General features: G+C 44.2%; 1 protein-coding gene across 7 annotated transcripts in view; it reads right to left on the reverse strand.

Moving 5' to 3' along the window:
• LOC138750708 (importin-5-like) overlaps positions 1 to 21,230 on the reverse strand; it is a 144,065-nt gene that overhangs the window by 15,230 nt on the left and 107,605 nt on the right. For all 7 annotated transcript variants that reach the window (XM_069912778.1, XM_069912782.1, XM_069912777.1 and 4 more), the window contains one exon: positions 12,318 to 12,490. In XM_069912778.1, coding sequence (XP_069768879.1) covers positions 12,318 to 12,490 — 173 coding nt within the window. The remainder of the gene's footprint in view (positions 1 to 12,317; positions 12,491 to 21,230) is intronic.

The raw sequence follows: 21,230 nt of genomic DNA on the forward strand, positions 1-21,230 counted from the left end.
GAATGGCGACAGAGACGGCAAAGCCAACAACAGAGGAAAGCTCTGCAAGGCCAGGAGGCCTGGAAAAGACTCTCCAGCAAGACAAAGCATGTAGGAGGGGCTTGGAGTCCTCTCTGCAGGATGTGATGGAGGCACTGGGCCTCATGGAAGATAGGCTAATCCAAGTAGTAGATAAAAGAGCCCAGGACATAGGGGAAAATTAGATAAAGTACAGGGTGCCCTCTCAGGTTTAATGGGGAGAATGACTGGTGTTGAGGATAGAGTGGGGGCAAGTGAGGACAGGATAAACAGAGATGACAAGCTGGATGTGCTAATGAGGGAGAGGGAGCACAGCTGGGGTAAACTGGACACACTAGAAAACTTCAGCTGAAGAAATAAAGATAGTGGGACGAAAGGAGGACACGAAAGGGAGAAACCCAGCGAACTTTCAGAACTGGATCTCTGAAGTATTAGACAAGAACATACTGGGTGAAAGGGTGGAGATAGAGAGGGCACACCAATCCCCCTTTTCGAAGCTGGGTCTCGGGCAGAAATCCCATTCAGTCTTGGAAAAGTTACTGTGCTGTCAAGACAGGGAAAAAAACCCAGGAGCAGCGGCAGCCAGCGAGAAAAAGAGTTTGATGGAGATGGAGGGGTGCAAGGCCTTTTTCTACCACGATATTAGCCCAACACTCAAAGTCCAGAAAAGAGTTCGAACCAGTCAAAAGGCTGGTATAATAAAGGATACCCAGCCCACCCTGACAGTAGTACTGCCGGTGGTGGGGGGGGGGGGAAAAGGAAGTTTTTAACTGAGCTGGGAAAGGCGTGGCAGTTCACCAAGGATTTACCTGGACTCAGGGGGAAAAGTAAAAGTAAAAATGGGGATTAAACCACAACAATGTAAGCATTCACTGTAAATCTTTTAAAGTATTTTGGCACAAATATATGAAAATACTGGGTTTATGGGGAAAAAAAAATGAAATGATAAGGGGGGAACAATAAGATCTGGGACGCTCAGAGGAGATGGGAGGAGAGGGGAATGGGTGCGAGGCACACGGCTTATCATGTCAAGGGGGATAGTGACGAACTAAGGGAACTGGTCACCAAAGAAGGGAAAGGGGGGGAGGGGTCAAAGGGTGGAGCAAGGAATTGGATGGGGGAACTATGTGGGGTTAATTAGCTGTTTTACTATTTAAAAAAAAGTGTTGTGTCTTTTTGTGTTTTCTTTATTTTATTTTCTCAAGGTTTGTCGCAGGCCTGGCGGTTGGAAGCAGATGGCTGAAGGTGATCGGTTGGATGGGACGGGAACTTGTTCATTTTAATGTCAATGTTTTAAACAGAACAGTCAAGAGGAAAAGGTCTTGGCACACATTAAGAAAATGGGAGCAGACCTGGCTTTCCTTCAAGAAACCCACCTAATGGAATGAGAGCAGTAATAATTAAAGAGGTCAGGTAATAGCTTCCTCGTTGGGTTCAAAGGCAAGGGGGGGTGGCAATTCTGATAGGGAAGTGTTCCGGTGAGAGTGCAAGGTGCGAATACAGATACTAATATTGATGCACTGTCAGAGATATTCATAATCCTGTACCTTAGTAAATGTATATTCCCCCAGCTTCAATAATGAAACATTTTTGCAGGATATTTTCCTGAGGTTGGCAGAAGGGAAGGAAAACATCCTAGTTGGGGGAGATTTTAATTTCTGTCTGGATCCTGTCTAGACAAGTCAACAAAAAATAGTGAAAACAAAGACAAGAGCCATTATTGACAGAATGAGAGGGCTGAAGTTGATAGAGTTATGAAGGCAGAAACATCCAAGGGAGGGACTATTCCTTCCACTCAAGGCAACATGACTTCTACTCTAGAATAGATTTTTTTTCTTGGCTTCAGCCCATGTGGAGGGTAGGATCATAGAAGCGAAGTACACGGCAAGATTTCTCTCAGATCAGTCACCCTTGATAATAACAATGGAAATGCCAGACAAGCAAGATACAGAATACAGATGGTGTCTTAATGAGTTGCTGTTAAAGAAGCCGGAGTTTTGTAGCTTCAATAAGAACGCAGATAGATATTTTCTGCAAAGCCAACTGTACCTCTACTCCAGATAAATTCCTCTTTATGGGACACTCTCGAAAGCATATTTGAGGCGTCAAATGGATATACCAAAACAATAAGAAAAGAATTTGAGAATATGGGTGAATTAGAGCAAGGAATTGCTCATATGGAAAAGAACTTTCAACAAAAAAAAAAGGGCTCAGAAGATCAATTCAGGGGTATTACAAATAAGCTGAAATACAACACGCTTCAAACGTATAGTATAGTATGAAAAAGCCCACCTCACTGATAAAAGACAAAGGAGGAAAAATCCAATACCCAACCAATTTTCCCTTGCAACCGCTGCAACTGTGTCTGCCTGTCCCACATCGGACTTGTCAGCCACAAACGAGCCTGCAGCTGACATAGACATTACCCCTCCATAAATCTTCGTCCGCGAAGCCAAGCCAAATAAATGAAAAAGGCCATATTGCTGTCAAAGCAAAAATATTATGAATTGGGTGAGAGAGTGCATAACATCCTCGCTTGGCAGTTGAGGACAGAGCAAGTCTCAAGAATGATCAGTATGGTAGGGGGGGGGGGGGGGAGTCACGTGAGGGAGTAGTGGCTGGTTGAGTGGAACCAACCCTCTCCAGAGAAAAGGAAAAAAAAGTTTGAAAAAACAGAGCTCATAAAAATAAAATACAGGAAGAGAAAGATAAAGTTACTGAGAAGAGACAGAAGGTGGCACCCAAAAGAGAAAAAGTAAGAATAACAGAGAAAAGGGAAGAAGGAAAATCACTGAAGAAAGCCTTACGTGCACGTAGGAGCAGAGAGCCACCATGGAGAGGAGTGGCCGATCTTCAATGTTGGTGAGCCTCCAGAGGAGCGGTGTCCTCCCGACAAGCGGACTTCAAAAATGGCTCTCAGAGCCAAGAAGAGTTGCGCATGCGCAGTGCGCAAGTAAAAGAAAAGGTTAACACCGGCAGGAGGGGGACTCAGCTGAGAGACACGCAGTATTGGGACATTCAGCTGGGGAAAGTAAGCAAGAAAGAAAAGAAGAATGGTGAGAAAGAGAATGAAGGCCTGCAGCGGGGGGGACGGCCTGCAGTGGGGGGGGGACGGCCTGCAGCGGGGGGGGGGGGGGTCGGCCTGCAGCGGGGGGGGGGGGGGGGGACGGCCTGCAGCAGGGGGAGGGGGACGGCCTGCAGCGGGGGGGACGGCCTGCAGCGGGGGGTGACGACGGCCTGCAGCGGGGGGGGGGGGGGGGGGGACGGCCTGCAGCGGGGGGGGGACGGCCTGCAGCAGGGGGAGGGGGACGGCCTGCAGCAGGGGGAGGGGGACGGCCTGCAGCGGGGGGGACGGCCTGCAGTGGGGGGGGGGGGACGGCCTGCAGCAGGGGGAGGGGGACGGCCTGCAGCAGGGGGAGGGGGACGGCCTGCAGCGGGGGGGACGGCCTGCAGCGGGGGGTGACGACGGCCTGCAGCGGGGGGTGACGACGGCCTGCAGCGGGGGGGGGGGACGGCCTGCAGCGGGGGGGGGGGACGACCTGCAGCAGGGGGAGGGGGACGGCCTGCAGCAGGGGGAGGGGGACGGCCTGCAGCGGGGGGGACGGCCTGCAGCGGGGGGGGGACGGCCTGCAGCGGGGGGGGGGACGGCCTGCAGCGGGGGGGACGGCCTGCAGCGGGGGGGACGGCCTGCAGCGGGGGCGGACGGCCTGCAGCGGGGGGGGGGACGGCCTGCAGCGGGGGGGGGACGGCCTGCAGCGGGGGGGGGACGGCCTGCAGCGGGGGGGACGGCCTGCAGCGGGGGGGACGGCCTGCAGCGGGGGCGGACGGCCTGCAGCGGGGGGGACGGCCTGCAGCGGGGGGGACGGCCTGCAGCGGGGGGGAGGCGGCCTGCAGCGGGGGGGGAGGCGGCCTGCAGCGGGGGGGGGGAGGCGGCCTGCAGCGGGGGGGCGGCCTGCAGGGGGGGGCGGCCTGCAGAGGGGGGGACGGCCTGCAGAGGGGGGGACGGCCTGCAGAGGGGGGGACGGCCTGCAGCGGGGGGGACGGCCTGCAGCGGGGGGGACGGCCTGCAGCGGGGGGGACGGCCTGCAGCGGGGGAGACGGCCTGCAGCGGGGGGGACGGCCTGCAGCGGGGGGACGGCCTGCAGCAGGAGACCCAGTAGAAGGTGGCCCAGCAAGGATACAGAAGCAGCTCACCAGAGAGGGATGAAGATATACAGTTACAGAGAAGATGTATGACACAGACAGATACAGACACAGAAGAAGAAGGAGGAAGACCAAGAATTTCAAAGGAAAGAAGAAGGTAAAATAGAAGGACAAAATTTAGATAAAGCCTTGTTCGAAGAACAAATGAGGTCATTAAAAGAATGGCTATCATTAGAATTTAGTTCAATTAAAAAAACGAAAAGAGCTGAACACAGAATGCAAAGCTTAGAGTTGGTCATGACTGAAATAGGGAAAAGAGTAGAAAATGTGGAGGAATGAGAAGCTGCTGTAGAAATGGAGATAAATGATTTAAGAGGGAATTTGGAAGAGAGTGAAAAAAAATTAGAGACACAAGATTTATTGTCACAAAAAATTGACGTATTGGAAAACTACAGTCGGCGAAACAACATAAAAATAGTGGGCCTGAAAGAAGGCAAAGAAGGGTCGGATATGATGGATATGGTGGGAGAATAACGGTCACTCTGAAATCGGTTGACGCTTGCAAGTAAGTTCGCAAAACGAATGGAAGGGGGAGTTGTAGTTGTCTTCAAGGGACAAGGGGCAATCCAAGGAGGGGATGTTCATTTGGGGTTAAAGGGTTATTGCTTATGGGGATTGTTGGGGTATTTCATGTCTTAAGTGCAATGTATTAAGATTAAAAAGGAAAATTTAAAAGACAGTAATGGAAAAAAAGGGGATGAAGGTGGTGAAGAGGCAGAAAAGAGGTGAAAATAAAGATATAAGATGGCTACGTTGGACTATATGACTATAAACATTAATGGAATATATAACCAAGTTTAAGTGTATCCCATCATGGGGGAGGAAGAAAAGAAAAAAAAGACGCATATTATTTAAAAGACAAAGTTACAATGTTTGAAAAAAAAACCTGGGAACCATATATAGAACATAACAGAAAGAGCAGGTCTCAGACCACCACCACCTACCATGATAAGAAAATAAACACGATCAGATTTAATGTGTTTATGTCTTTTTTGTTTGTATTCCTTTTGTATAAAGATATTGTTTTATTGTATTTTATATGTCCAATATTTACTGTTTTTGGAGGGGGTGAGAAAAAAAGAGAAAATGAAACTGTTAATAGTTAAAGAGATGCATCTGTAAATATATTGGTTGATATGGTTCATAGTGCGATAAATAAAGAATCACCAAAAAAAAGAACAATCAATATGGTTCAAACAGGGAATGATAGGATCTCCTACAAGCCAAAGAAAATTAATGCCACCTTTTGAAAATATTATGAAGGTTTATATAAATCACAATCGGTAGGGAGGTTGGACTGACTTAGTTCCTGTCTAAGATAGTGTTGCTAAATTTGGACCCAGAAGAGCAGGAAGGCCTAGATGATCCCTTCACAGAAGAAGAGATAGAAAAAGCATTGAATTTGTGACAAACTAACAAGTCTCCAAGGGAGCATAGGTTTCCACCTGAATTCTATAAGGAATTCAAAGATTTATTGATACCCCTCTATATGGAGGAGGTAGATCAGGCAAAGTAGACCCATACACTCCCGGAATCTTTTTCAATAGCAATTATTACAACGATTTAAAGAAAGACAAAGATCTGCTACTACCATCTTCTTGTAGGCCCATTTCACTATTAAATATGGACTACAAGATAATAACCAAAGCCCTGGCAAACAGATTGGTGAAGTATTTGCTGAAACTAATAAATAAAGATCAAGTGGGCTTTTGTTCAAAGAAGGCAGGGAGCAGATAATATTGGTAGACTGTTGAGTATAATGTATTTGGTAAAAACCAGAAATGAGAGAGGTCTGGCTAAGGCCCTGGATACCGAAAAGACATTTGACAGACTGGAGTGGGATATTTTTTTTTTATTCAGTGCTGGAAAAGTTGGGCGAAAGTTATGACCAACAGACAAATTTCTCTGGCCTTCACACTGACAAGATCTAGTAGACAGGGGTGCCCATTATCTCTAGATCTTCTCGTACTGGCTATGGAACTGTTGGCAGAGTCCATTCGCCAGGATCCAGACATTCAAGGGTTTAAAGTAGGCCAGGAAGAACACAAGATCAGCCTATTTGTTGATGATGTGTTGATAGATCTGACAGACCCAGTAAAATCGTTGTCCAAACTTCACTCAACTCTGAAAGACTATGGGGAGGGAGGTCTCCGGGTATAAGATCAATTGGGATAAGAGTGAAATTACGCCACTTAAGGTGGGGGACTGTCAAGACAATGATTATTTAAAGTGGCCGCAAAATGGGATTAAATATTTAGGAGTGTGAGTAGATAATAATTTAATTTATACAAGTTAAAGTACACCCCCTTGCTGGAGAAAATTGAGGAGGACCCGAACAGGCGGATGTCCCTGCCCATAATGCGAGTGGATAGGGTCAACTGTGTTAAAATAAATGTGTTGCCAAGACTTCAGTATCTCTTCCAGGCACTGTCCTTGCCATTGCCCTGGGGTTTTTCCAAAACTTGCTCTCACGTTTGAGAACATTCTTATGGAACGGAAAAGTAGCCAGGGTTTCTATGGAGAAATTGACCTGGGATTAGAGACTGGGCAGCCTATGAATGCCAGTAGAGATCCATTTCCTCTCTATTTGAGGAAGGCAAAGAACCATCTTGGGCATAAATTGGCTTACACCTGGCAGCCGAGACGATGGCAGAGGACTTTATCGACAAATGGGACACCAAATTATTATCTGGGAAAACAGACAGCCCTATAATAAAACAAATGATCCACATTTGGAATAACATTAACCAACATTTTGGAATTAAAGTGGGGCTGTCTCCAAAAACTCCCCTTACTCCAAATAGATTAATACCATTGATGGCAGGTAACAAGATCCTGGACACCTTGTGTCCATGGTGTCAGGTGTATAGAGGACTGTTACGAGCAAGGGCAACTAATTTAATTCAAATCACTTAGGCACAAGTACAATTTATCAAATAAGACATTCTACTGCTACCTCCAGATAAGATCTTTTCTGCAGGACAAATTAGGTCCAACCATGACTCTACCAGAGTGCATCGATATAGAGACCATGATTCGAAGGGGGAACAAAAGGAAATTCATTTCAGCAATGCATTTCTTTCTCCAAGCAGAAGGACCCAAATGAGGCCTTCATAAATCAAGACAGAGATGGTAGTCAGACTTGGGAATAGCAGTGCTGGTCCGACCTGTGTCAGTACAATTTTCTGCACCAGCTATACCTGATGCCACAAAAGATGAACAGATCTAAACAAAACTATCAGATCAATGTTTCAGATGCAGCATTGAGATAGGAACCTTTGTGCATATGACCTGAACATGTGCCAAGGTGAGACTTTTGGGTAGAATTGGCGAAGTCCTTGGGAAAATTATAGCTAAGGAATTCCCACAAGATCCAGAATTGTTCCTGTTGGGTAACATAAGGGACAGAAGACATAAAATGAAGCTGTTCAAATTCAATTTGTCATGATCACTTTGGTAGCCAGGAAGTGCAATAGCGGTTACCTGAAAGTCCAACTCTTGCCTGAGTATTGCATGCTGGAGCAAGGAAATGCAAGGTTGTGTTCCAATGGAAAAGATTACTTATAACTTAACAGGAAGGTATGATAACTTACAAAAAATCTAGCAACCATACTTAAATTTTATAGAAGCAGATAGCCTTGCTGGCCTGTTGCCTTTCCAGTTTACTCCTCAACCATGTTGTGGGGGGGTGGGGGGAAGAAGCCCATCTCATTGCAACCAGGTAACGTCAAGAAATCGGCCTGAGCTCGGGCCACCGTGCTATGGCACACCTACAATACTTTGGTATATGATTTACACCTCTGTTGTGTGTGTCTTGTGTGTTTTTGTTTAGCTAAGCGTTGAAGTGTTATGTGTCGAGGGAGTGGGGGACGGGGAAGAACTTGAACCTGGCAGTGAAATCTGTATAAATTGATATGGATAAGCTGTAGTCAGTGTTGATTTGTAAACACTGACATTGATAATGTTGAAAACTGTTTGAGTTCAAGTTTGGAAAATCAAATATTCAAAAAAGTCACTCATTGAATTCTGTGCTATGTTTTGCCATTAACCATCTTATATATAAATAAAAAAAATCAAAAGGTTAGATCTAAAACAATTCAGACGAAAATGTAGATCACAATATTTCATGGCACCATTCAAATAAAAAAATTCTGAACGCTATAGCACAAAAAAAACCCCAAAGTAAATAAATCTAATCCCCTACCCAAAAACCTGGGATGTTTCAACATAAAATGAAAGGTACCACAGTTCTGCTGAATCTATAAAACATTACTAACTGAAGGAAAAACCATGTACATAAATACATTCAATGATCAAAACAGATTCAATGAGCACCAAAATAGTCCATAAAAGTACTCCAAGTTTTATGAAAATGAGTGTTAGTATACAACACGGAAATCCTGATCTTTTCTAAATTAAGACAAGACATGACATGTACTAATTGGTGGAACAGGATCTTTCCATCTACGTAGCATTGCATGGGGAAGGGGTATTTCGTTATTGTTTTATTTTTGGAAATGTCCTTGTATTCTTCATATTTGGTAACCTTGTGTTCTTGTTCTATAAAACTCAATAAAAAAAATTGAAAGAGAACACATAGCACCTCTTGTAACTCCTTCAAACTAATTTAGATTTAACTAACTAAACTGTTGCGAAGACTGCAGCAATTTTCTCGATGGAAAACTCCTAGAGGCAAGATCTGTGTTTTTGCATCATAAATTGAGAACAATATTGTCAATTTTATTCCCTGCTTTTCAAAGCAGAACCTTGGGATTTTGTACATCTCCTCAGCTCAAGATGTCATTTGAAAGAGAACACCTTCTACAGGGAGGCAAACCTTCCACATATAAAGGATCTGTGGTCTTCACTCTGGAGTCAAACTTGAACCCACTAAAATTCGATTGACAGTGCAGTTAGTAGAACAATGCCTAAGCACCAGACCTCCAGATTTAATCCTGGCCTGCAGTGCTGCACGTGCAGAGAGTGCACATTCCCCAATGACGATGTGGGTTTTTATTAGGTGCTGTGATCTCCTTCTACTTTGGATAACTGACTGCTGTAAATTGTTTTTCATGTGTAGGCGAATGGTAGGATCATGGGGGGAAATGGGAATGATGCGGGGAAAAGTAGGACGAGTATAAATGGATGCATCAGATTGTACAAGTTGAATTACTGTCACACAATAGCGTGCAAAACATTTAGTTTTCCGTGCTACCTGGGCAAGTTATCCGATCCTTACGAGTACAACAGCTAGTGCAATAATAAAGTGTTGCACGATGGCAGCATGGCTGCAGTTGACTGGGGTGGAGAAAGAATTGGAAATGATTTTATGGTGCTCCTCTGCAGGATCCAGCTGTCCTGTCATTGCACCAGACTCCCCATAAAAGTTTAAATCTCCATAGAACTGGGATGCCAGTGGGTTTTTTCCCCCCTATATCAAGGAGCTTGGAGGTCTGTGCCCAAGATGGTGGCACTCACACTAGGTAGCAAACACCTCGACAATTGCAGGCTTTCAGGACCGACTGGTTCGGGCATCAGACCAGACAAAAAACTGCACCCTGCTAGAGATGACCCAACAGGATAGGAAGCCACAACAACGAACCAGTGAAGGCTGCTTGAGAGAATCATGTATTCGGAGCAGGATTCATAGGGATGCTCCTGAATGCCCCCTTGGTTGTTAACAGCTTCATAAATGCTTACAACCAGGGGCAGAGGAGGATGAATTGGATGCCACTGGAATGGAAAGGAGCCAGTGTGACTCTAGAAGATACAGGAATGCAGGTGGGATCCATGAATGTTCAATACACCGAGGGGACTCTTTTGCTTTTTTTTTTAAATCTCGCGATCACCAAATCTCGTGCTATGATGCAAGAATAACAACCCGAGTCTTAACATGGAAAAGACTGAGCAGATGATCGTGGTCATCAGGAGGACCAGGAATGACCATCCACCACCACACATCAATAACTCTGTAGGGGAGAGAGTGGAGAGCAACAAGTTACTTGGAGTCAACTTAACTAGTGACCCGTCATGGACACTCAGCATCTCCTCACTTGTCAGGAAGGTGCACCATCATGCTAACCTTGTACAGGAGCTTTGAGAGTGCCCTGGCCAGCTGCATCACAGGGTGGGTGCTGCTGCTGCAGAGAAATGGATTGAAGGTCAATCCACATGACCATAAGAGTGGCCGAGAGAATCACTGGAGTCTCCCTCCCCCCACCAACATGATCCACCAGGATTGTTGTCCTAAGAGGGCATGCAAAATTGTTGAGGATCCCTTCTACCCTGCACACAGCAGGTTCCGTTGGGAAAGAAATACAGGAGTACCACCAGGCTGGCTAAGCTCTTCTCATGGGCAGTGAAAATGCTGAACGATGAAAGGAACTACTCACATAAACCATTCAAGACTCACATGCCCAAAATAATATTTATTTGCTTGTATATATGAAATACTTGTCCTGCATAGGCATTGTCTGTATGTGTGTTATGTCTGGTTGTGTTTTGCATCAAGGATTTAAGAATGCTGTTTCTTCAGGTTGCACTTATGCAATCAATTAATAAAAATGATTTGCTCAACTAGTGGCATGTCCATGCGTACCCTTACAGGGCAAAGCAAAGCAATTTTTAAAACAATTTAGACATAAAGCACTGTAATATGCCCTTCCAGTGTATGAGCCCATGATGTCAAATGCCCAATGAACCTACAACCCCCCCCCCAATGCATTTTGGGGATGGGAAGAAACCAGAGCAACTGGAGGAAACCAAGTAGACAAGGGAAGAACAATCTCCTTACAGAGAGTGGCAGCTTTGAACTCTTGTCACTGGTGCTGTAATCACATTGTGCAAACTGCTACATTGATTGTACCGTCGAAATCTTGAATTTTGAAAAATTAAAAATTGTGCAAAGGCATACTTTAATAATAAAAGGTTAATTCATGTCTCTCATTACAGTGGGGTAGTGTGGCAGATTACGTTGTGTTTGTATTGTATGTTTTTGGGAGATAAATTGGGGCAGGTTTTTTAGTATAGGTCAGATACAAACACTTTAAAACAGATCTTATTTAAAATACTGGAGCTCTGCTCATGCTAGACAGGCCGGCTCCAAGAAACTTTGCAAAAGCTTTGGAGAGTGCCCAAGAGACTTCACTAATGGACTGCAGTTTACAAAAAGGCAACAGATAAAGAACTTGTTGGACCCACAGACTGTTTGGAGTGGAACCTGCTGCAGTCAGCAGCAGATGGGACTGGAACAGGACAAGCTTGTGAAAAACCCCATTTGGAAGACGGGTTGTGAGTTCTTAGTTCAGCCTGGTCAAAGCCCTTGTGGTCCATGCAAGAGGAGAGGGCTGTCTATCTAATGTTTCACTTGAAATAAGAGAAACAAAAAAAGAACTCTATGGTGACCTGAAAGAAAGAGGTTATTATCTGGAGAACCTTGAGGGGGCAAGGTTCTTCAGCAAGACACTGAAGTGGCTGAGGAATCATTACATACATGTGTGCTTCGAATAAGAAGGGGGTTAATTTAGGTTAAGTAAGTCAATAGTGATGTCGGATTCTGTTTTCTTGTTTAAAGATAATTAAAAGCAACTTTTGTTTAAGTAACCATTTGTCGGTGAATATCTATTGCTGATGAGTTTTGGGGTCCTCTGAACTCGTAACAGTAGAAACTGGCCTTGAATCTGGTGGTGTGAGTTTCCAACTTGATTCTGCCTGATGGGAGGGGTGGGAAGAAAATCGTGTCCAGCATGGCATCAGTCTTTTAATATGTTGGCAGTTTCTCTGAAGCAATGGGAAGTGCAGACTGAGTTGAAGGAGGAGATATTGGTTTCCATGAGCTGCATTCACAACTCGCTGCAGTTTCTTGCTAGCTTGTACAGAAAAGTTCCCACTCCAAATTCTGTTGCATCCATGGAATATTTCTAAAAACTGGTAAGAGGTTGCGAGTACATGACCATTATTCGAAATGACACTGAGTCACAGGTTAGCAATTTTCTCAAATTTTACAGGTTAGCAATTACTTCGATGGAACCAAATGTGCTTCTGACCACCCAAAAGTAACAATGTGAAGGGTTTCTACAGTTGTCATAGGGGATTACCTTTGCGAAAGAGTGCATTATTTCAGAAAGAACATCAGAATCTGGCTCCGTACCAATTCCTTTGATGAGAGAATCACACATAAAATGCCACATTTGTGTCACGTATTCAGGCCCTCGGACCCGGGCACATTCCAGCAGCAGAGGCATTGATTCGGCAGCAGCAACACGAACACGTCTCACTGTTAAGGAAAACTGCATAGTGTTGGATAGAACAAGCATAGATTGATTACAGCAGGAAATGAGTCCTTTTAGTCCCAAGTTTGTATCACTTCAATGCAACATTAATGTAGCTGGGTCCAGCATGCTGCCTCCATGGCTCTAGAAGCTTGTTCCTTCCAGATAGTCACCTGGATAACTTTCAAAGCAACAACTGAACTCCATTCCACTGTCCTCCCTGATATTCCTGACCATACAAACACTCTCAGGAAGTTTGACGCCTGATCAGTTTGGTTCTTTTGCAAATCACCTCCTTCCATGTTTGCCTCATTCGGACTACTGCAAATGGGATTTTTTTTTTTAAATTTAAAACTCTCGTCAATACATTTCTGATTTAAGGACATTTGATCCCCTAAAAGAACAACCCCAGCTTAGAACCATAAAACTACACAGGTGCCTAACCTCTTATCCAGAATCGTCAGGACTGGTCACCTACTGTTCGGAATCTTCTGGATTTTTGAATCACTTTAAAATGGCGGTCCCTTTAAGCAAATGCGATGTTTCAAAACCACACAAAACAGGGGGTATGGGGTGTTGAATGAATTTAGATCAATAAAGACCATAATATCATTAGCATGCTATTTTTTATCTTCAAGTAACACTTCAAAACTGGCACAGACATTGCAGGCATCTCAAACAGTGCAACTGCAGTAAACGCACATTACAGCTCAAATATCACATCAGAATGAACTCTTTTTAAAGACTTCCAGTGTCATCTGTTCAACTGAAAGAGGTTTCTGTCTAAGCAGTCTCTTTTTCATTGAATAAAGATCCATAATCTCAAGCTCACTGATAAATGAACGTTGTTCCATCCCACCAATTAAATGTTCGCATGTTTTAACCATTCCATCAATAGGAATTTTTTTCACTTGTGCTCACAATGTCTTCGTCCTCATCACTGCTCTCCTCATGTTTATTGGTACATAACACCATTTCAGCAATTTCCCCATCACTCAAGGAATGCACAACGGGTGCACCATTGTCAATGTTCAGCATTTCTTCAATGTCAGCTGCCTCTAACATGTTTACATTTTCTGCTGCTACACTTTTGGTTAGCGATCATCCTACTCCCATTAATGACACAAAAACCTTCAAAGTCTTCACCTGTTAGCTCATTTTCATCAAACATTGTTGACAGCCAAGGTCTAGGCCAAGCATGTTTTAATGTTGCTTCAGTTACATTTCTCTATGCATCAACAAGGGCATAAATTGCATCCTTTAGAGGGCATGTTTTCAACAAGTCTTCAATGCATACGCCTCTGTTGACTGCATTCAAGTGTGCAGTTCAGAGACAAGTTCTTGTAGTTGCTCTTCGTTGAGTGTAAAATTCCTTGGTCACAGGGCTGTATTAACATTAGGGGGAAGGTAAACGCCAAACACATTATTTCTCACAAGAACAGGAAATGCGTGGAGCAAATGTCTAGGAGCAATAAAATCTTGCTGTTTTCTTCCAGGCCAGCTTCCTTTCAATGTGCGTGTTCAGCTGGTATGAAGTGGTTATTGATCCAATCAGTAAAAAATTTTGGTGTTACCCATGCTTTCCTATTGGCATAATAATGCAGTTATCCTTGTTACACCTTTAAAGCAGAAAGGATGTTGGCTTCTTCTCAGCACTGCTAACCTTAACCTGTGTGTGTGCCTCAGCGTTTGCACACCCAAGAACAGTCACCCTATCCTTAGCGACCTTGAAACCCGATGGTGCTTTTTCAATGTCTTTCAAGGAAGGTAATGCCAGTAGAGAGCTATCTCATCTGCATTGTAAATTTTCTCTGACCCAAGGTTTTGATCATGTATCATTTTGGCAAATTTATCTAATGTTCAGCTGAAACATAATCTGCAGGAAGTTTTTTCACCACTGATTTTAAGTTAATTTATACCATGACACTTCTTAAATTTTTGTAGCCAACCTTGTGAATATTCACACTCACCCTCATGGTTCAGTTTTTCATGGAATTATCAAGCTGGGGGGGCGTGGCAAGATGGCGTGGAGTCTAGATGTGTAATCTCGACCTCTCTGGACGGACTTTTAAGTACTCGCTTTTTAATCCTTTGTTTTCAAGTTTAAAAATCTTAAATTTTAGTTTAAAGTATCAAGGAACTATTATGGCCACTAATGGTAAAAAGATTAAACCTCAAGTGCAGAAGAAGTTACATTTTCGAAGTACTGAAGATTTGGGGCCTAAACAACTTGCTACAGCCTCAGGTTTAATTTCTTCAGTGCCTAAACTACAAAGCCTGCCTGTGGGAGCTGAAAAAAAAAATGTCTACTACTCACCAAGTGAAGGATAGTGCTGGAATTACCCGTTTTCTGGAGGAAGGTGCGTGTTCCCAAGAAGTGGATCCTGATTCTGGCAGCCTGCAGATTTTAACAGAGGGAGCACGCAGGAAGACAACTCCATTGCTTGAAATACTTCAGGAAGTACTCCAACCTGAAGAATTTGACCGTTTCCGTGATTTTTTTAAAAAACGCCAAGCTGCGGGGGGAGACCAGCGTCGATCCCCTGAGGAAGTTGGGGTGCCGTCGCTGGGAGTCCAGACCCGCAGTAAGACGGTTAAACTGCCTGTTGTTGAGTTGCAGCAGGAGCTGCAGTTACCTGGTTCTGCCACTACGTTAGAGAAAGCAGGGCTGAGCTTTTCTGAATTACAATGTAACCAGTTAAATGCTGTCATTCAGCCTATAATGAATGAGTTGGCTCAAAGGATAAGTTCAGAATTGAATACAGTTAAAACACGTGTAGAGGCATCTTGTGAAGATTGTAAAAAATTTCAGTGTTTTTTTGGAATGTCAACAACAAGTGGCTTCTAATACAGAAAAAGTGTTGAAGATTGAAAAATCCGTTATAGAATTGCGAGAACGTGAGAAGGAGTTAGAGAGGAAAATAGACTATTTGGAGAATCAAAGCAGAAGGAATAATGTGAAAATTGTTGGTTTGCCAGAAGGTATGGAAGGACGAGATCCTCTTCGTTTTTATTACAGATTGGATCCCACAAGTATTAGGGCAAGAATTTTTTTCTGAAGGCTTGGTATTGGAAAGAGCTCACAGAACTTTAAGGAGATCACCTTTACCTGGTCAGCCACCGAGACCTGTAATAATTCAATGTTTGAATTATTTGGATAGAGAAGCAATACTTCGACTGGCGGTGCAAAATGCGAGAAAACGACAAACTCCGTTATTGATTCAGAATAGCAGAGTTTTTCTACCCTGATTTGAGTCAAGAGGTCATTCAACATCGACGTCGATTTAATCTAGTTAAAGAAGTTTTGTGGCATAAAGGTTATAAGTCTACTTTTCGCTTTCTGGCAGTGTTGAAGGTGTTTCATGGAGACTATCAATCTCGGTTTTTTGAGGATGATCATGAAGCAATGATTTTTGCTGATTCATTGCCTGATATAAGAGGACAAAGATGTAGTCCAACATTGTCTCCTAAAGAAAAAATTTGGTTGTTCTGGAAATGGAAGAAATGGTAGAAATGGTAGAAATGGGAAAAACGGGAATGGAGAGTCCAGCTTCTTTTGAAATGTGATCTTCGAGTTTGGAATTTCTTGGATGAATAGCAGAATCTTCTTATTCTTACTTTATTTTTTATGTTATGATACTTTGAGATTTTTTTTGTTCGGCTAGGGAGGGAGAGATTTGTTCTAGATTCTATTAGTCATCAGCCACTGGTGGGTGATCCACACCCAAATTTTGTTTAGGGATTACTACCTTTTGGTAGTTTTTTTTTTAAAGAGGGATTTTTTGTTAATTTTCTTTCCCTTTTTTAAAATTTTATCTAGCTTTTACTTTGCAATATTTTTTCTCCTATTGGAGGGCCTATATACGATGATTTGAGTTTTTATATAAAGATATTATTGGTCTTTAGTAATATTAGTAGATATGTTAAAGTTGAGGTTTGCTACTTTTAATGTTTGAGGTTTAAACGGTTCGATTAAGCGTAATGATGAGGGACAGCTATGGTATTGATAAGAATTCTTTGTTTCTTTATTTTTAAATTTGATCTTTGGTAAAATGTGTGCTTGGTAGCGATATGATTTTATCTGAAATGATTAAATTCAAGACTTTTCTTATGAAGGTACCAGAGAAGGGTTTCATTTTATTTATGTATTAAATATTATAAGATGGTATTGATAAAAAGGGTTGGGATAAATCCAAATTTGTATAAGATTAAAATATCTTTAGATCTGGTAGTATCTTTATTGGGCAGTTTGCAACCTCTGAAAGGTTCGGGTTTAGATAAATTTCAACTTGCTTTTGTATATTTAGCATTATTTATAGAGAAAAAATGTATTGTTAGTATGTGGAAAGATTCAAATATGATTAATATTAATAAATGGCATAATGAGATGACATACTGTTTAATAATGGAAGAAATTACATATGTTTCGCGTGATAACTATAGCTTTTTTATTAGTAAATGGTTGTTATATTCAGAATATTTACATTTTGATTTATGTTGATTAGATTTTAACATGTATGTTTAATTTTTCCTTAATTTTTTTTTCCTTTATGACTCTTCTTAGGAGAGGTGGCTGAAGGGGCGGGGGGGGGGGTGGTTCTTTTTTCATTTTTTTCTATAAAATATAACGTTCATGTTTTTGGTTTATTGTTGTATATGTTATTTACTATCTGTATTTTGAACGAATAAATAAAGTTTAAAAAAAATGGAATTATCAAGCTAGTTTCATTACAAGCAAACCAGTCAGTGCCACGCGTTCACTTCTTCATTGTTGCACCCACTCAATAAGAACTCGGTCAATAGCTACTTTTGCCCGATGCAAAGTTTTCATTTTATTCATCATTCTCACTGTAACACTTCAACAACTGTTCTTTCGATTTCCTCAAATCATATATGGTGCACAATCCCATTCCATAATCTTTCATAAGACAACACACAGATACACCACGATCAAACTTCCACAATAACTCCACCTTCTGTGGAATTGATAATGAAAGATTCTTCCTTTTCTGCATCTCACTGCTACCCCTAGAGGACTCTGCAGCTCTCTTTGCCAAAGGCTTCACAGAGGTTTCTGACTGGTAGCATCAACTGGGAGGGTGGGTGGTAATGTGCTCGACAGAGAGGGCTCTTATAAAGTAACAATCATGCTAATCAGTTATGGTGCCCAACAGGGAGTTGCTTTTATAAAGTGATATCACACTATGAAGGGCTTCTTATTAGGTGATGATACTGCAAATTATCAACGCGGAATGCAAGGCAATACATGGGAGTTGAGCAAGTGTCATGTCGGGTCACATTTAGTGCCAAACTCCATATGAGAGGAGCAGATGTCATCTACCAAAAAAAAGTGCCAGTTTTTGGACCATACCGGTTTACGGATAAAAGGTTAGGCATCTGCAGCACAGAAACAGGCCTTCAAATCTTCTATTATTCTGCTGGCCCCAATGACCTGCACCAAGTCCTTATCTCTCAATACTCCTCTCATCCATGTAACAGTTCAAAGTTTTTTTTTTAAATGTTAAAATTGAGCCTGCATTCACTACTTCAGCTCCCACTACGCTTTGTGAAGAATTTCCGCCTAATGTTCCCCTTAAAGGTTACCCTTAACCCATGTCTTCTGGTATGTATCTCATTTAACTTTGGTGGTAAAAGTTTACTTGCATTTACTCTATCTATACCCGTCATAAATTTTTTTTTTGGCTTGGCTTCGTGGACGAAGATTTATGGAGGGGTAATGTCCACGTCAGCTGCAGGCTCGTTTGTGGCTGACAAGTCCGATGCGGGACAGGCAGACACGGTTGCAGCGGTTGCAAGGGAAAATTGGTTGGTTGGGGTTGGGTGTTGGGTTTTTCCTCTTTTGTCTTTTGTCAGTGAGGTGGGTTCTGCGGTCTTCTTCAATGGAGGTTGCTGCCCGCCGAACTGTGAGGCGCCAAGATGCACGGTTTGAAGCGATATCAGCCCACTGGCAGTGGTCAATGAGATTTCTTTAGGCAGTCCTTGTACCTCTTCTTTGGTGCACCTCTGTCACGGTAGCCAGTGGAGAGCTCACCATATAACACGATCTTGGGAAGGCGATGATCCTCCATTCTGGAGACGTGACCTACCCAGCGCAGTTGGGTCTTCAGCAGCGTGGATTCGATGCTGTCGGACTCTGCCATCTCGAGTACTTCGATGTTAGGGATGAAGTCGCTCCAATGAATGTTGAGGATGGAGCGGAGACAATGCTGGTGGAAGCGTTCTAGGAGCTGTAGGTGATGCTGGTAGAGGACCCATGATTCGGAGCCAAACAGGATAGACAACAGACTCGCCAAGGCAAATAGCGCCTTTGGAAGACTACACAAAAGAGTCTGGAAAAACAACCAACTGAAAAACCTCACAAAGATTAGCGTATACAGAGCCGTTGTCAAATCCAGTTTATGACTTCATCGCGAATATTGAGTGGCTGAATGTTCCTGACTAACCCACGTGGGACTTTGTTAAAGGCCTCACTAAAATCCATGTAGACAACATCTATCGAGTTTCCTTCATCAACTTTCCTGGTAACTTCCTCACAAAACACTACATGATTGGATAAACACGATCAACCATGATCGTATTGAATGGCGGAGCAGGCTCAATGGGCCATTTTTGGCCTACTCCTGTTCCTACTTCCTATGTTCCTATCTACCATGCACAAAGCTATTTTGACTATCCTTAACCAGTTCCTGACTATCCAGATACTTGCATATCCGATCACATAGAACACTTTATTTAAATGAGCAACATAATTAAATCAAGAACCATTGTGGTCAGCCTATACTGCATCTTCTCTAAACTCATGTTTTCCTGAAAGATCAGTGCCAAAAAAACCCTCTAAATACAATGAAAAGCAATTTTACAGACAATTGTGGAAATAAACCGATAGGCATAAACCAATGAGCTCAACATCATGCATTCCAAGAAAATGTTCTGATGACCAATCCCAATTTTTCTTTTGGTATTTATTCTTTGGTTTCTGCTTAACACCATCAGACTTGGGAAAAGAATTAGATATTCTAACTCAATCTCAGAGTATAACACCCTATTTCTTGATGCAGAAACCTTTCCTCAATTCCTTTCCAGTGCTTTACTCTGCACTGTTGGAGCTGTGCCTCCTTTCTTTGTGAATTGGCCTTTCCAGTTCACATCAAGCTTTTCAATTTTCCTCAGTATTTTCCAATTTAGTTATTTCATTTTAAAACAATTCCAGTCATGCCAAATTATTAAACTTCTAATACTTGCTTAAAGTGTTAGAAGTCATGATGTCAACATTTTAAGAGCCTATTGTACTCCTATGTAGCTATTGGGTGGCCACCTGAAAGTGGAAAACCCAGCCAGGAGGTTTACCTACCTAACCCTTCTCCTGTAGGTATAATATCCTGCTCTGAAAATCGCCCATTCCACCTGAAAGCAGCTCAGGCAAAGCTGCTAGCAGCTTTCAGGTGCCTAGCAGCAGGCAGGCTGTTGACAGTCAGCTGGCGACTCGCTGACACCTACCCTCCCCGCTGCAGACCGGGGACAGCATGGGGCAGGAGTCACTGTGCGGACCGGGGACAGCGTGAGGCAGGAGTCACCGTGCGGACCGGGGACAGCGTGAGGCAGGAGTCACCGTGCGGACCGGGGACTGCGTGGGGCAGGAGTCACCGTGCGGACCGGGGACTGCGTGGGGCAGGAATCACCGTGCGGACCGGGGACTGCGTGGGGCAGGAGTCACCGTGCGGACCAGGGACTGCGTGAGGCAGGAGTCACCGTGCGGACCGGGGACTGCATGGGGCAGGAGTCACCGTGCGGACCGGGGACTGCGTGGGGCAGGAGTCACCGTGCGGACCGGGGACTGCGTGGGGCAGGAGTCACCGTGCGGACCGGGGACTGCGTGGGGCAGGAGTCACCGTGCGGACCGGGGACTGCGTGGGGCAGGAGTCACCGTGCGGACCGGGGACTGCGTGGGGCAGGAGTCACCGTGCGGACCGGGGACTGCGTGGGGCAAGAGTCACCGTGCGGACCGGGGACTGCGTGGGGCAGGAGTCACCGTGCGGACCGGGGACTGCGTGGGGCAGGAGTACCGAGCGGACCGGGGACTGCGTGGGGCAGGAGTCACCGTGCGGACCGGGGACTGCGTGGGGCAGGAGTCACCGTGCGGACCGGGGACTGCGTGGGGCAGGAGTCACCGTGCGGACCGGGGACTGTGTGGGGCAGGAGTCCCCGGTCACTGACAGTCCCCTGGCTGTGGTGACTTCGGGCCCCTGACATCCTGCGCTGACCGCTCCAGCCCTGTAGTCCTGTACCGGGGTGGGGTTGCTGGCAGGCAGCAGGGAGGTGAGCTGTCAAGACGGCTGCCCCTGCCCAGACTCAGGAGTCGGCATTTGCTCTACGGCCCCTCTCCTCGCTTCAGACCTTTCAGGTGGCAGAACACCGCCTTCAGCGCTGCCACCTGTACGTCCCTTCGTAGACACCCGCAGCCTGTTCCGGAGCCACATTCTCCAGCCAATTCCACCTGAAAGCAGCTTATGTAACACTCTGCACTTCAGTAAATTGAACTGATTGAACAAGTGGTTGTTCCTGCATCAAGTCTGTTGATGCACCAGAACACAGTGCTGCAAAGCCATAAATTGAACCCAGTTTTAAAGTGATTCTAAAATGCAAACATTATCCACTTCAAATTAATGACAGCAAAGTACATTTTTTCCTTTTTGAGAAGACAAGGAGATAGGTAATGCT

Source organism: Narcine bancroftii, unplaced genomic scaffold, assembly GCF_036971445.1.
Source record: "Narcine bancroftii isolate sNarBan1 unplaced genomic scaffold, sNarBan1.hap1 Scaffold_235, whole genome shotgun sequence".
In the NCBI taxonomy this organism is placed as follows: domain Eukaryota; kingdom Metazoa; phylum Chordata; class Chondrichthyes; order Torpediniformes; family Narcinidae; genus Narcine; species Narcine bancroftii.